The 15,727-nt window shown below is 42.6% G+C and overlaps 1 protein-coding gene across 1 annotated transcript in view; it reads right to left on the reverse strand.

Annotated features, from left to right (window-relative positions):
- The window catches only part of LOC311108416 (uncharacterized protein), a 29,123-nt gene extending 13,766 nt beyond the window's left edge, over positions 1-15,357 (reverse strand). The window contains exons 1-12 of the mRNA XM_084151041.1: positions 15,275-15,357; positions 14,318-14,444; positions 13,370-13,492; positions 12,307-12,459; positions 11,107-11,325; positions 9,472-9,637; positions 9,204-9,312; positions 8,962-9,057; positions 8,657-8,661; positions 6,559-6,683; positions 6,179-6,301; positions 5,485-5,637 (exon numbers count right to left, since the gene is read on the reverse strand). Of these exons, the coding sequence (XP_084007167.1) occupies positions 5,485-5,637; positions 6,179-6,301; positions 6,559-6,683; positions 8,657-8,661; positions 8,962-9,057; positions 9,204-9,312; positions 9,472-9,637; positions 11,107-11,325; positions 12,307-12,459; positions 13,370-13,492; positions 14,318-14,443 (1,398 nt within the window). The 5' untranslated portion in view covers position 14,444; positions 15,275-15,357. The remainder of the gene's footprint in view (positions 1-5,484; positions 5,638-6,178; positions 6,302-6,558; positions 6,684-8,656; positions 8,662-8,961; positions 9,058-9,203; positions 9,313-9,471; positions 9,638-11,106; positions 11,326-12,306; positions 12,460-13,369; positions 13,493-14,317; positions 14,445-15,274) is intronic.
- Positions 15,358-15,727: the final 370 nt, after the last annotated feature.

Here is a 15,727-nt window from a genome sequence, read left to right on the forward strand (position 1 = left end):
TACAGCTCAGCATTCAACACCATAGTGCCCTCTAAGCTCATCACTAAGCTAAGGATCCTGGGACTAAACACCTCCCTCTGCAACTGGATCCTGGACTTCCTGACGGGCCGCCCCCAGGTGGTAAGGGTAGGTAACAACACATCTGCCACACTGATCCTCAACACGGGGGCCCCTCAGGGGTGCGTGCTCAGTCCCCTCCTGTACTCTCTGTTCACCCATGACTGCATGGCCAGGCACGACTCCAACACCATCATTAAGTTTGCCGACGACACAACAGTGGTAGGCCTCCTATAGGGAGGAGGTCAGAGACCTGGCCGTGTGGTGCCAGGACAACAACCTCTCCCTCAACGTGACCAAGACAAAGGAGATGATTGTGGACTACAGGAAAAAAAAGAGGACTGAGCACGCCCCCATTCTCATCGACGGGGCTGTAGTGGAACAGGTTGAGAGCTTCAAGTTCCTTGGTGTCCAAATCACCAACGAACTATCATGGTCCAAACACACCAAGACAGTCGTGAAGAGGGCACGACAAAGCCTATTCCCCCTCAGGAGACTGAAAAGATTTGGCATGGGTCCTCAGATCCTCAAAAAATTCTACAGCTGCACCATCGAGAGCATCCTGACTGGTTGCATCACCGCCTGGTATGGCAACTGCTTGGCCTCCGACCGCAAGGCACTACAGAGGGTAGTGCGTACGGCCCAGTACATCACTGGGGCCAAGCTTCCTGCCATCCAGGACCTCTATACCAGGCGGTGTCAGAGGAAGGCCCTCAAAATTGTCAAAGACTCCAGCCACCCTAGTCATAGACTGTTCTCTCTGCTACCGCACGGCAAGCGGTACCGAAGTGCCAAGTCTAGGTCCAAAAGACTTCTCAACAGCTTCTACCCCCAAGCCGTAAGACTCCTGAACAGCTAATCATGGCTACCCGGACTATTTGCACTGCCCCCCCACCCCATCCTTTTTACGCTGCTGCTACTCTGTTAATTATTTATGCATAGTCACTTTAACTCTACCCACATGTACATATTACCTCAACTACCTCAACTAGCCGGTGCCCCCGCACATTGACTCTGCAACGGTACCCCCCTGTATATATAGCCTCCCTACTGTTATTTTATTTTACTTCTGCTCTTTTTTTTCTCAACACTTTTTTTGTTGTTTTATTTTTACTTTTTTTGTTAAAAATAAATGCACTGTTGGTTAAGGGCTGTAAGTAAGCATTTCACTGTGATGTCTGCACCTGTTGTATTCGGCGCATGTGACCAATACAATTTGATTTGATTTGATTTGATTTACAGTACGTAGAACCGGCGCAGGATATGCAGGACCGAGGAGGCGTACTGGAGTCCAGGAGCGTTGAGCCGGCACACCCCGTCCTGGCTGGATGCCCATCTTCGCACGGCACGTGCGTGCGTGGTGCTAGCACAGGACATACAGGACTGTGCCGGCACACTGGCGACACAGTACGTAGCTCCGCATAACACGGAGCCTGCCCAGTCACACGCTTCCTCGCATGAGTACGGGGAGTTGGCTCTGCTCTAACACTAGGCTCCGCCAACCACCCTTTTAGCCCCCCAATTTTTTTTTCTTGGGGCTGTCTCTCGGCCTTCTTCCTCGACCGGCGTCCTCTGTGTTGCCATTGCTCCTCTCCTGCCTGGGCATCTACCTTCGCCCATGGCCCTTTCCCCGCAAATATCTCCTCCCATGACCACCAATTTCCCACCTGTGACATGGCTACTCTCTCCGCCTGGGCACGCTGCTTGGTCCTCGTTTGGTGGGATCTTCTGTCACGCTCGTTGATGAACGGGACGGACCAAGGCGCAGCGTGATATGCGTACATGTTTATTTGAACCGTATAAACAACACGACAAAACAACAAACGAAACGAACCGTGAAGTCCAAGGTAGAACACAAAACATACCTTACACGGAACAAGATCCCACAACTACACAGTCCCAATAGGCTGCCTAAGTATGGTCCCCAATCAGAGACAACGAGCGACAGCTGCCTCTGTTTGGGAACCACAGCGGCCAACATAGATCTAGACATACTAGATAGAAAACATAGAAAATACAACATAGAAAATCACACCCTGACTCAACAAATAAGAGTCCCCAGAGTCAGGGCGTGACACTATAGTTTTAATGGTAGGTTTATTTGAACAGTGAGAGACAGAATAAAAACAAAAAAATCCAGAAAAACGCATGTCAAAAATGTTATAAATTGATTTGCATTTTAATGAGGGAAATAGGTATTTGACCCCTCTGCAAAACATGACTTAGTACATGGTGGCAAAACCCTTGTTGGCAATCACAGAGGTCAGACGTTTCTTGTAGTTGGCCACCAGGTTTGCACACATCTCAGGAGGGATTTTGTCCCACTCCTCTTTGCAGATCTTCTCCAAGTCATTAAGGTTTCGAGGCTGACGTTTGGCAACTCGAACCTTCAGCTCCCTCCGCAGGTTTTCTATGGGATTAAGGTCTGGAGACTGGCTAGGCCACTCCAGGACCTTAATGTGCTTCTTCTTGAGCCACTCCTTTGTTGCCTTGGCCGTGTGTTTTGGGTCATTGTCATGCTGGAATACCCATCCACGACCCATTTTCAATGCCCTGGCTGAGGGAAGGAGGTTCTCACCCAAGATTTGACGGTACATGGCCCCGTCCATCGTCCCTTTGATGCAGTGAAGTTGTCCTGTCCCCTTTGCAGAAAAACACCCCCAAAGCATAATGTTTCCACCTCCATGTTTGACGGTGGGGATGGTGTTCTTGGGGTCATAGGCAGCATTCCTCCTCCTCCAAACACGCCGAGTTGAGTTGATGCCAAAGAGCTCGATTTTGGTCTCATCTGACCACAACACTTTCACCCAGTTCTCCTCTGAATCATTCAGATGTTCATTTGCAAACTTCAGACGGGCCTGTATATGTGCTTTCTTGAGCAGGGGGACCTTGCTGGCGCTGCAGGATTTCAGTCCTTCACGGCGTAGTGTGTTACCAATTGTTTTCTTGGTGACTATGGTCCCAGCTGCCTTGAGATCATTGGCAAGATCCTCCCGTGTAGTTCTGGGCTGATTCCTCACCGTTCTCATGATCATTGCAACTCCACGAGGTGAGATCTTGCATGGAGCCCCAGGCCGAGGGAGATTGACAGGTCTTTTGTGTTTTTTCCATTTGCAAATAATCGCACCAACTGTTGTCACCTTCTCACCAAGCTGCTTGGCGATGGTCTTGTAGCCCATTCCAGCCGTGTGTAGGTCTACAATCTTGTCCCTGACATCCTTGGAGAGCTCTTTGGTCTTGGCCATGGTGGAGAGTTTGGAATCTGATTGATTGCTTCTGTGGACAGGTGTCTTTTATACAGGTAACCAGCTGAGATTAGGAGCACTCCCTTTAAGAGTGTGCTCCTAATCTTAGCTCGTTACCTGTATAAAATACACCTGGGAGCCAGAAATCTTTCTGATTGAGAGGGGGTCAAATACTTATTTCCCTCATTAAAATGCAAATCAATTTATAACATTTTTGACATGCGTTTTTCTGGATTTTTTTGTTGTTATTCTGTCTCTCACTGTTCAAATAAACCTACCATTAAAATTATAGACTGATCATTTCTTTGTCAGTGGGCAAACGTACAAAATCAGCAGGGGATCAAATACTTTTTCCCCCTCACTGTACATATAATTTATGATATACATACAACCGTACACATGTACACAAATGTTATATGATTTGATTTGATTTATTAGGATCCCCATTAGCTAATGGCGACAGCAAGTCTTACTGGGGTCCGACACAACAAAAAAGACATTACAGACAAAATACTTAACAATTTACATACATTTAAAAACATGAACATGTAGTGTGTGTGTGTGTGTGTGTGTGTGTGTGTGTGTGTGTGTGTGCATCTATCAGTTACACATACAGTGCTGCTTGAAAGTATGTTAACCCCTTGTGTAATTACAAATTTCTTTCAGTTTTTACCATGAAATCTTCATTTAATCAGAACCAGTCTTTTTGATCTGACATAACAGGTTTATATTTACCAATACCATATGTTGGCGTAGAGGAAATAATGCGTGTAGTAGAAAAACACAATTAAAAAGGAATTAGTGCAGGTGCAAAAATAAGTGAACCCCAAGTTGCATTGGTTAAATCAAGTAGGTATGTAGAATGAGGTGGGTAAAAAATGAGCTACCAAATGAACCAATCAAAGGAGAGATCGTTAGGAAAGAGTTTGGGTGGGACTCTGATAAATAGAGATAAGAAACCTGGTCAGTTTGGTGTTACCCATCCAGGTGAATGCAAAGCACACCGTGCCGATAGGAAAGGAGATCTCAGAGGACATCGGTCTGGGGAAGGCTATAAAATCATCTCAAAAAGATTTGAGCTCCATCAGTCCACTGTGAGGCAAGTAATTTACAAATGGAGAGCATTTAACATGACAGCAACTCGGCCTAGAAGTGGACGCCCTTCCAAAATATCCCCAAGAGCCACAAGAACAATAATAAATCAGGCAAAAGACAACCCAAACATAACATCTAGAGATTTGCAGACCTCCCTTACTGCATCTCAGGTAACTGTGCATGCTTCAACAATAAGAACACTGAATTGAAATGCCATTCAAGGGAGGGTTGCTAGGAAGAAGCCTCTGCTGTCAAGAAAGAACCAAACTGCCCGTCTCAACTTTGCCAGAGACCACCTGGACAAACCTGAAGGTTTCTGGAAGTCCATTCTCTGGACCGATGAGTCCAAAATTGACCTTTTTGGTCACAATCAACATCACACTGTTTGGCGAAAACCCAACACTGCCTACCACCAAAATAACCTTATCCCAACAGTCAAGCATGGTGGTGGGAATGTCAAGAGCTGGGGCTGCTTTTCCTCCTCTGGACCTGGACGACTCCACATCATTAAGGGAACCATGAATTCTGAGCTATACCAGGAGATTCTTGAACAGAACGACAGGCCATCAGTCAAGGAGCTAAAGCTGGGTCGAAAATGGGTCTTCCAACAAGACAACGACCCAAAGCATTCAAGCAAATCTACCAAAGAATGGCTCAGGAGAAAGAAGATTTGTGTTTTGGATTGGCCAAGTCAAAATCCTGACCTAAATCCAATCGAGATGCTGTGGCAGGACCTGAAGCGAGCAGTTCATGCCAGACACCCCTCAAACGAGACGTTTAGTCCAAGTTATCGCTGCTAATGGAGGTGCCACAAGCTATTGACTGAAGGGGTTCACATATTTTTGCACACATCAAATCCGAGTTTCTGTTAAATAAACCACTTTTGTTAAATAAACAATGAAAATATATCTTTTTTTTTTGTTTCTGTCATTTACTTGGAAGTCTTTATTACGAATTGGGGTTTAGATAAGGATTTGATATGTTTATTTTAATACTTTATAGCAAAATAATGACCTGCCCTGTAGGGTTCACATACTTTCAAGCAGCACTGTACATGTCAGTACATAAAGGAGCTGTTCATCATTACCTGCATTTTGACTTCAGTGACATAGCCCTTCTCTCTCCAGTCAACAGTATCAGGTATGGGGGCACCAGAGGATCCTACAAATGCAGAGGGCTCCCTCTTGAGGTCAGCAGGAACACGCAATGAGGCAAAAGACCGGACAATCTCCTTCTGGGTCTGAAAATAGTTGACAAGAGATGCAACACATAATCAGTATCATAAACCCATCCCATGAACCCAAGGCTACATCAACTGGAGGGAGATACATGTTGAAACAGGATCACAAATACATTTAAAGGCACATAGGTCAATGTGATGATACTTTAGCTTGTGTATTTACAGAAAACAAATCAGATGCGTTCTCATGAAAGGGTGCAGCCACTTGTTATACATACTAGAGGCATAAGGAAGTATATTTGCAGTCATGCTCATTCATCTTTAGGAAACCAGTTTAGCAACATTTCAACACCTATTGGCCAAGAAAATAGAACACCGGAAAACAACGACAAAATCTAAATGTTTTACTCTTCCGTCATGTAAACCAGGCCAGACTGCATTACCTACTGAAAGCATACCATATTCTGTATACATTTTTTGGAATCATATTCCACACAAGCACTATCAAATTTTATGGAGGTAGATACTAAGTTTAGTAACAACTTCAGATGTCTGAGTTCCAAACTGGCCCTTGGCATTGTCAGTGACCTGAGGCCCTCACCATGTCCCCCATGTGATTCATGCCCAGGTCATAGGTGTGCATGTCCATGGACGCCTCCAGGTTGTGGAGGCTGATCAGCCGAAGATTCCTCTCCCATATCTCCCTTCGGCCCAGCTCTTCAACCTACACAGTATCCACACACACAGGTGTAGAAAAATCTCAGTCTATGACTTTTAAAACAATACACTTTCAAATATGTAAACCACACAGGTTGAATCACAATGCATTCAGTGTTAGCTAGTTACATGTAAGAATATATTTGGGAAAGGTTGTGGTACTTTCAACCTATACAGAAAACAGAACCTGTGTAAATGCCACTATAGTAGCAGCTTGGCCTCATCCTAGCCAAAACATCTTGCAGTGATGCTGGCTCATCTCACCTCAGTCTGGTAGTTCTTGCCATGTGTCTTCTTCCACACCTGCCAGTGCTGTTCCAGCATTGGGTCAAACAGGGCAACTGCTGTGCCACATAGCGCAGTGAGCAGCAGTCTCCACAACATCATGCCTGCACAGAAAATAAAAAAGTATTATTCAACCAGGAGGCAATTATATTTTATTGTTTTATCTTGGATACAAATAATGAAGTAATAGTGTGTGTGTGCCTCAAATACTCAATTCAGTTTAAGTTCCACAAATAAGTTCAACAAATTTCAATAACCATTTACTGCGACGGGAACTACTGTAGCCTATACACAATGAGTCAGCTTGTCACAAGACCAACCATCAACGGGTATTGAAACTGTTGCGCAAGCAAACTGTTGATCAACAGTCTTTAACACTGATCAAATAAATAACTCCATCATTCAGATTCTACAAAAACGTTATATATAGAAAAATGTTAATGGCCTATTCAATAGGAAGCTTCAGTGTTCAAGATTAGGCTACCTGACGCACCGGTGTTGTTAACCGATCTCTACTGCGTAAAAGAAAGCCCCAAAACAGGTCAAATTCTATAATTTCATAAAAATGAAGCATATTGTGTCGTTTGATATGCTTATTATTTAGTTAAATAAGTATCTCAGTAGGTTTGCCACTAGGCTATCAGTAGAAATCACCCAGTTTATGAAACTGTACAACTAATTAACGTTGATGTTGTCCAAAAGTTACAAAAAAGGTTGTAATGAAAAGAGGAATTGGACAATTTCACAGAAAGAAGAAAACATAAATACAATAATGGTTATAAGAAAATAATGTTGCATTGACAAATTAAAAACGAAAGTAAAACGAATGCTTTATGAAAATGCTTTTAAATAGGGTCAAGTTAAAACAAATTACCTAATTAAAACGAGTTTAGCTAGCTACATTATGAACTTGAAATAGTCTATCCGCTTCGACTGAAAACTGACAAACGTTTTACCTTGTAAAACTCGGTTGCACTTGATGATGACTTCAGAGGAGAGCAAGGCGCGTCAATTGTTTTCTATGGGATCCGTTTTCCTGCTTGATATTTATCTGTGAAAGTCATGTGGTAGAACTTCCTCATTGACCATTTCTAATGTGTCATCAACGAATTGTTATGTTGACAATGGTAAATGCAATACTATTTCTCACTGCATTTAAAAACAATGTTATAGACCCCTTAATTATAATGTGTATGACTTCTATGAAGGATAGGGTGAAAATATTAAAATATATGGGCAGATATCATACTGACTAGTAGCCAGCCCACTGTTCTTAAATATTTGTTAAAATATATGAACAACTAGGGTTAAGTGACTTGCTCAAGGGCACATCTACAGAATTCTCACCTATTTGGCTTAGGGATTCAAACCAGCAACCTTTTGGTTACTGGTCCATTGCTCTTAACAATAGGCTACCTGCCAATCTCTTTTTTAAACATTGCCATCAGTGTATTCATAAACATTACATTCAATTAACGCTTCATTAACTATACAAGAGCTTCCATCTGACCTTAAAACTAGATCACAGGAAGTCTGTTGTTTGAGGGGGTGAGTCTGAGGCAGGAAGACGTGTTACTGGTATGAAACTATGTGCCATTTTCACCTGTTTATTCTCTCAATCTCAAGATCTCAAGAAGGCTTCTAATCTGTACTGTATTCATCACCAGATTTAACAGTCAACACAAATGACATGTATAATTCCTTCATATTGTTGTGTATTTATACAATAAGGGACAATGAGTGATTGTTGATTTGAGATACTTAACATAGCTGAAAAACCTCAGGAACCTTAATCTTCCTTTTTCAGTTTGTCTTTCTTTCACTTCTCTTCCCCTCAATGGGGAAATGTACAGGCACACACGCTCTCATTTCAAATGAATCCTTTTATTCAATTTAATAGAAATCAATGTTACAATTCAATCATCAGAATTTGGTGAACAATAAAATAAAAAGTAAACATCATCAAAAAACCCACCAGGAGTAATCTTGATCAACACACACTTACATTTACTACGTTTAAGCCCTTTTTGCATTGACAGGAAAGTGAGACAAAACTCCCATTGCACAGCAATGTTACCTGACCTGACACACTGAATACAACCTATGTAAATTGCTGTGCACTACACACATTCCTCATCACAATCATAGTTGTTCCACTGTAGATCAGACTACAATTGAAGTCTGGCAGTTTGATGATATAACAGTAAGACATGAGTAGGGCATTTCAAAGTGCTTGCAAAAGAACTCTGGGATACTCAAACCTCCAGACCATTAGAATGTGCTATTCCAGAAACATAGTGTTATTTTCTATACTGGGTGTAGTCATTGATATGTGGTTTGGCTTCCCTGCTTCCATGGTGCCCTCTGCTGCCTGATGTTCACATGATGGGGTAACTGGCCAGGTTGGCAATGCCACACGCATTCCCTCGGTTACGTGCCATCATGATGTAACCCTGATTGCCCCAGCTCTCGCTCCAGCTGTTAGAGAGAGAGAGAGAGAGAGAGAGAGAGAGAGAGAGAGAATAAAGAGGATGAATTGTGATTTTGAAAAAATACATTTCAAGTCAACAGTGTGAAATGTGTTACCTGATGCCATTGAATAAGCCCAGTGCACTGTGACCCACCTGTTCTTGACGATCCAGAATTTCACGCCCTTGGCAGTTTGTCCATAGCCCACTGCAAGCACGGCGTGGTTGATGTCATCCTTGTTGCAGTTGGGGTCGTAGTACACACCTGAGTAAATAACATTGTAAAGGAATGAGCTTCAACAAGCTTTAGAAGTCTACTGGCATGTGCTTTAGAAGTCTACTGGCATGTGTCATGTGTTACACCACTAGACTACAAGTGGTTGATTCTTCTATCCATGGTTCTTGGATGCAGAATGTCACTCACCTCTCTGGTAGAACTGGAAGGTGGAGAGGGTGGCATCGATGCCCACAGCCACAGGCCCCACTTTGGCTACAGCCTTGGTCAGTGCCCGCTCGTCTCCCTCAGGGATCTCCTTGAAACCACGACACTGAGCACCCATGCCAGACGCGTTGTAGGCACACTGCTCGTCCTGTAGACAGAGTGATAAGATATGGATTGGTTTATTTATGATTCAGATTCAGATTGTTTAATAGTCACATGTACAGGGTTGCAGGTGTGATTGCAGGGTCCAGTGAAAATCTTAGGCTTCGAGCTCCAACATGCAGGACTAAGTGAAATAAAATAATGAAAATGGTAATAAAAAAACAGCAATAGAAATAGCAGCAGGATAAATAATGTCCATAGGGGGAGTAGCAGGTAAGGTAAGTGAGAGTTGAGGGTGTCTGGGGGATGTCCATGGGGGGGAGTAGCAGGGGAATGTCGATCGGGGGAGTAGCAGGTAGCTGACTAGTGGTGGCTATTCAGCAGCCTGATGGTCTGAGGGTAGAAACTATAGGCCAGTCTTTCCGTTTTTGCCATGATGCTCCTGTACTGCCCGCGTCTGAGTGATTGAAGTGGGGAGAACAGGGCATGGCTTGGGTGGCTGGGGTCCCAGATGATCTTCTTGGCCTTCCTGCGACACCTGGTGTTGTAGGTATCCTGTAGGGCAGGCAGTGTGCACCCAATGGTGAATTTGGCTGCACGTATCACCCTCTGAAGCGCCTTGCGGTCCGTGGTGCTGGAGTTGCCCTACCAGGCTTTGACGCAGCCCGACAGTACGCTCTCGATGGTGCTTCTGTAGAACACTGTGAGGGCCCTCAGGGACAAACTTCTTCAGCATCCTGAGGTCTTCACTACAGTGTCTGTGTGGTTAGACCATTTCAGCTTCTCTGAGATGACCGTATCCACGGCAGACCGTCTCCACGGCAGCCCCGTTGATGGGGATGGGGGCGTGTCCAGCCTGGTTCCTCCTGAAGTCCACAATCAGCTCCTTTGTTTTGCTAACATTGAGGGAGAGGTTGTTTACCTGGCACCATGCCGGCAGAGTGCCGGCATGGTCTCGTCATTGTTGGTGATCAGGCCTACTGACTTGCCACTATAGCTGGTCTTGATGCTATGTTGATGCTACTGTACATTGCTAGCAAATGACAAATTACCTTCATAGCACATCGGTGGTGGTGTGTTCTATATATCATAGGAAAATATGGACAACTACAGAAGTGGTAAAGAAAGAATTGCCTGTGTGGTATGTTTCTTACATGCAAGCAAAGTACTAAACAATATGGAAGTGAGCAAAGTATTTGTGTTGTTTGTAGTTAGGCCATTGGAGAATACATAAGACCATGGACGTCACCACTTCCCGGAATTGGCCACAGAAATACATTTTAGCACTGTTTGGTTAACAGCATGTGATTATTAGCTTGTTTTGGTTAAAGAGCATGTGATGTGACAGCTCAATCAGAAACTGAAAATGTCATCCAGCACATTCCAACTCACTTGACGTATAGTAAGAAAATGCTGACTGAAAATGTAATTTCAACAAACTAAAACGGCTGTTAGGCAAACAAACTAAAACGACAGTCACATTCTGTTTCAATGTTAGCCAAACCATGCCCCTACCTGGCCAAGGTATGGGTAAGCCTCGTCTGTGTCGATGCCTCCGTTTTCTTCAACGTATTCGAAGGCTTTGGTCATGTAGCCTCCACCACAGCCATTGTTCTCAGTGACACAGTCCACCAGGTTCTGGGGGCTGAGGTCTATCAGTTTGCCTGTGGTCTTTGCCAGCTGGCCCTCCAGGGCCCCAGCAGAGCTGAAGGCCCAGCAGGAGCCACAGGAGAGCTGAAAAAGAGGGGACATAAAACGTTTACATTAGGGTCTGAGCTGCCTTCTCCAATTTGTCCATAAGGAGGTGCACTTTGACAGAGAGTCAAAGGCCCTTGAGCAAATATTGTTTTTTTCATCTGCCCTTAGAACGTCTAGTTATCTTATTCACCACTAGAGGGTAGACATACTGCACTCACACCTCACTATCTATAATAATAATAATAATAATATGCCATTTAGCAGACGCTTTTATCCAAAGCGACTTACAGTCATGCGTGCATACATTTTTTGTGTATGGGTGGTCCCGGGGATCGAACCCACTACCTTGGCGTTACAAGCGCCGTGCTCTACCAGCTGAGCTACAGAGGACCATCTATCACATCCCTCCTGAACCTGACGGCTCTTTGTTGATACCACAGACGATTAGTGCTCATGTAAAGTGACCTAATGTTCATTAGATGAATGGTATAAATCTAGGGCTGATCTCCTAGTGTTCCCTGGTAGCAAAGATGTACTCCATATTTCAGTCTGGGTACTTTATGTACCACTTAACTAAATACCATGTTTACATAAATAATAAATAATGCCTTTGTGTCCAATTTAGATCATAATGAGTAATTACCTTTCATAATCAAACACATTCTTTACTTGTCTAAGTCAATTAGAAAAACCATGGGTTTTTATTGTCCTAGACAGGTTACGTGACTGTGCTGTAACTGTGATCATTTGCTACCTCAAGAAAACAAAGATGTCTGACTTAACTGACTGAAAGCAAAGAGGAATAGGAAATGAGTTAATTATAACCCAGTGTTTCCCCTAAAAATCTTCAGATGACACTCTGCCTAGATTGTTGCCCTCTACCTACAACCATTATTTTGGCCTCAATTAAGCTTGATTGAACATTTTTGTGCAATACATTTTGGAAATAAGAAATACATCTAGGGGAAACAATGGACTCGAGTAACAGCTCTTTGTTGTTCGCTCCCATCCTCTCACCTGGTTCTTGACTGGGGTCACCATGCCCTTCTTGCGGTAGTCGATGGACCTGGGGAGCTTCTCCACATTGTTGTCAGGGATCCAGGTGTTGCTACGGTCCCTGTTCATGGGCACCTGGAGGCCAGTCAGCTTCTCAACTATCTCCTCTGACGTCTGGGGAGAGGAGTGGGATGAGGATGAGGGAATTATGCATGCATAGCAATAGATTATGAACCATTTACCCACTATAAGTAGGGACAAGTATTTCCATGTTTATAGTCCAGCAGTTATCATTTAGATAGATCAATGGCTTATTAATCCCATTGGAGATCATTAAATAAAAAAACATTGAAAAAACCCTAGAATAATTACATAATTTTAAACCCATCATGCCCTGATACGAGTATGAGTGCTGAAACATGTTAGGTGAGTGCTAGTCTCTGTGAAACTGGAAGTACCGTACATTCTTCTTTTATTTACAGCGCATCTCAACATAGAAGTGAAACTGACACTCAGATGAACTGATCTCTGGGTACTCCGATGGATAATAAATGGACAAAGCATTAATGAGTGGCATAGAAGCCAAGCAGTAAAAGCCAAGCATCTATATATCAGGTTGCTTTTCCCTCCCAATTTAATCTACAGCCCGTTCAAGGAGTTCAAGTCTCATGCTAACACAGTCATCACTCATGACCCAACCTGACATACATGTCACAGCTAGGGGTAGATTTAATGGTCACTAACCTAACAGCCTCCCTTTTAATCAGTAGGCCATTGCATGAGTAAAAACACAGATGGCTGTGCTCTGCATCAGCTAAAAGCCACTACTCTGTCCTGTGCTTGATCTTGTTCGTATTAGAAACACATATCCAAAATGATAAGCTGTGGACAGTAGGGAGACACTGATTAGAAAGGATAACCGAGGACAGCAAACACGAAATAGTTTCCCTTAAACATAACATTCCAGACATATGTTTTCATATGGAGTTACTTAGACCCTTTTTTAGACCCTCCCTTTTTTTGTTGCTTTTTCTCCATGCATGCTAAAAAAAACGCCCATAGAGGATGTGGCTCACTAACTCACCATGTCTCCCAGGTGGTTCATGCCCAGCTCGTACGAGTGAATCCCCAGAGCGGCCTCCTCATTGTGGGCTTCGATCAGACGCATGTTCTTCTCCCAGATGGTTCTACGGATCACCTCCTCACCCTACCATGAAAACATCAACAAAACACGGGTGTCAATCATACAGCTGGCCTTTCATGTGTTATTTGGTTCCGGTGCTCACAGTCTCTACAGTGCAAATGAACTGGTTCATATAGACACAAAATGGTGGAGGTGAAACGTAGTTAGGAAAATATTTATTGTCAATTCTTTACAGTGCCTTCGATCACTCATTACTGTGTGTTAGGAATAATGATTCAACGTGTAGTAGGGGAAAACGTGCTGTTCTGTGTTTTCTGCTGACTGCTGAGGAATGTGCTGAGTGCTGACCACAGATTGAGGGACACACACATCCTGAAGCAGTGAGCTCTTCAATAAGGCCCAAACGTAGTCTTGTAAGGTCAAGTTAGCTATAGCACTGAAATACTTGTGTTCCTAACATCTTGGCTGATAACTCTTTACTGTAAAAACAAGGAAGTTGAAATTCTAAACGGAGGATTAATTCTCATGTTTCCTGCTTTTCTTGCTTGCAGGGTATCATAACAAACCATTTCAAGGAAGAACAACACATACAGAAGTTTTCCACAATAGTTTGTAAACTGTTGACTTAAAGATAACAGTGTTCTCATACGTCTAAGTGACATACTATATAATAACTAATTTCATGATGATGAATGGCTTTGATATTCAAAAGTATTTTTCACCATCAAAGCAAATATGAAAAATCATGAGTATTTGTTATCCAAGTTAAGGTAATCTTTCTGTAATTGCCAACCTTAGGAGGAGGAACAGGCAGAATTGAAAGAAAAAGCACTGCATAAATGTGAGGAGCAGTTAGCCAGCCAGCCAGAAAGACAGACAGACACTCACTAGACCATTATACTCTCTCATGTGGGTGGTCTTCCAGGAGTCCCACTGTGCATCCAGTGACATCTTGTCCAGGGGATGGGCTAGGACTGAGCCCAAGAGCAGCAGTACACAACCACACAGCAGCATTCTGGGAAAAGACAAAAGGGCTGCTTTAGTCATTGATGTATAATACATATTACATTGATATAGAAAATGAGATAATGGCATTATGCATTATATTTCTAAATTAAAATATTGTGGCAGCACCTAAGAGTCTAGACAAACACAAAGAAGGTCACTATTTGCAGTATAAATACAAAAATGGGTGTTGACTTTCATACTGACAACGTAACATCAATAAGAGAGCTGAAGTATATTGGGTTTCAGTTAATGTTTTTCTGGTTTCCCGCTCATTATTAAGAGGTATCATAACAAAACACACAGCATCTCTATGTTCTATGGGAAATTCCTCAGATCGTTCATAGGGAACTTCATGTTACTGTATGAACCTTTACTGCACAGTAATAATGCTAGGAGCTTATGGTTTACTCAATGTCTAATATCCCCATTGTTTCATGGTGCTATAAATTAATGTAGGCTATACAGGCTACAAAGGTTTCATAGTTAACTTGAGAATAGTTTCATTTCTTTGATAAATGTTTGGCTACACCATGACCAAAGTGAATTATTTGTTGCAAACAGCATATAGTCCTATACACTTAGTCCTATACGCTCTGCAATGTTTTCCCTATAAAACAAACGAGGCTTACTCTTAGTCAAAACGCAGTGAATACAAATGTTATTTTTAACAACTAATTCGATGTGGTAAATTGTTTTATTGAAACATAAAATCCCAAGTGAAACTGAAAGTTCTAAAGAACATAGTTCTACAAAATGACTGCGTGGAAAATAATGTAGGCATTAAGGCAACAACAAACGTTTGCAGATTTAAGACATTGAAAAAATGGGGAGTTCTACCTTGGTCGTAGACTTGGAGAGGTGTCGAATGAATTCCTTTGACCAGTAGTTTCCCTGCGATGAAGTAGGTCACTGTGTGAGAAGTTATATAGTCTGCAGTTTGAGGAAGTGCGACGGGAGCTCGGAGTTTAGGAGGGGGAAAAGTTTCAGCAAAGGGAAAATACATCTGGAATCGCTCATCTAAACCAGATGATGTCAGGTTTCAAATTTCAGGAGCGTCTCTAACTTCAGTCAAAATATTATAAATATATATATATATATATATATATATATATATATATATATATATATATATATATATTCATTCTGCACATTGTTATCTCAGTCGCATAGGTTTATAACAAGCGTATATAACGATTATTTGAATTAAAAGATGTAGGCTAGGAGCAGCCTCTTACTGTTCATTTAGAAAATTCAGAAAATAAAGAAAATGAATGATTGTGAATATATATT

The sequence above is a fragment of the Coregonus lavaretus genome (genome assembly GCF_964263955.1).
Source record: "Coregonus lavaretus genome assembly, chromosome: 3".
Classification (NCBI taxonomy): Eukaryota; Metazoa; Chordata; class Actinopteri; order Salmoniformes; family Salmonidae; genus Coregonus; species Coregonus lavaretus.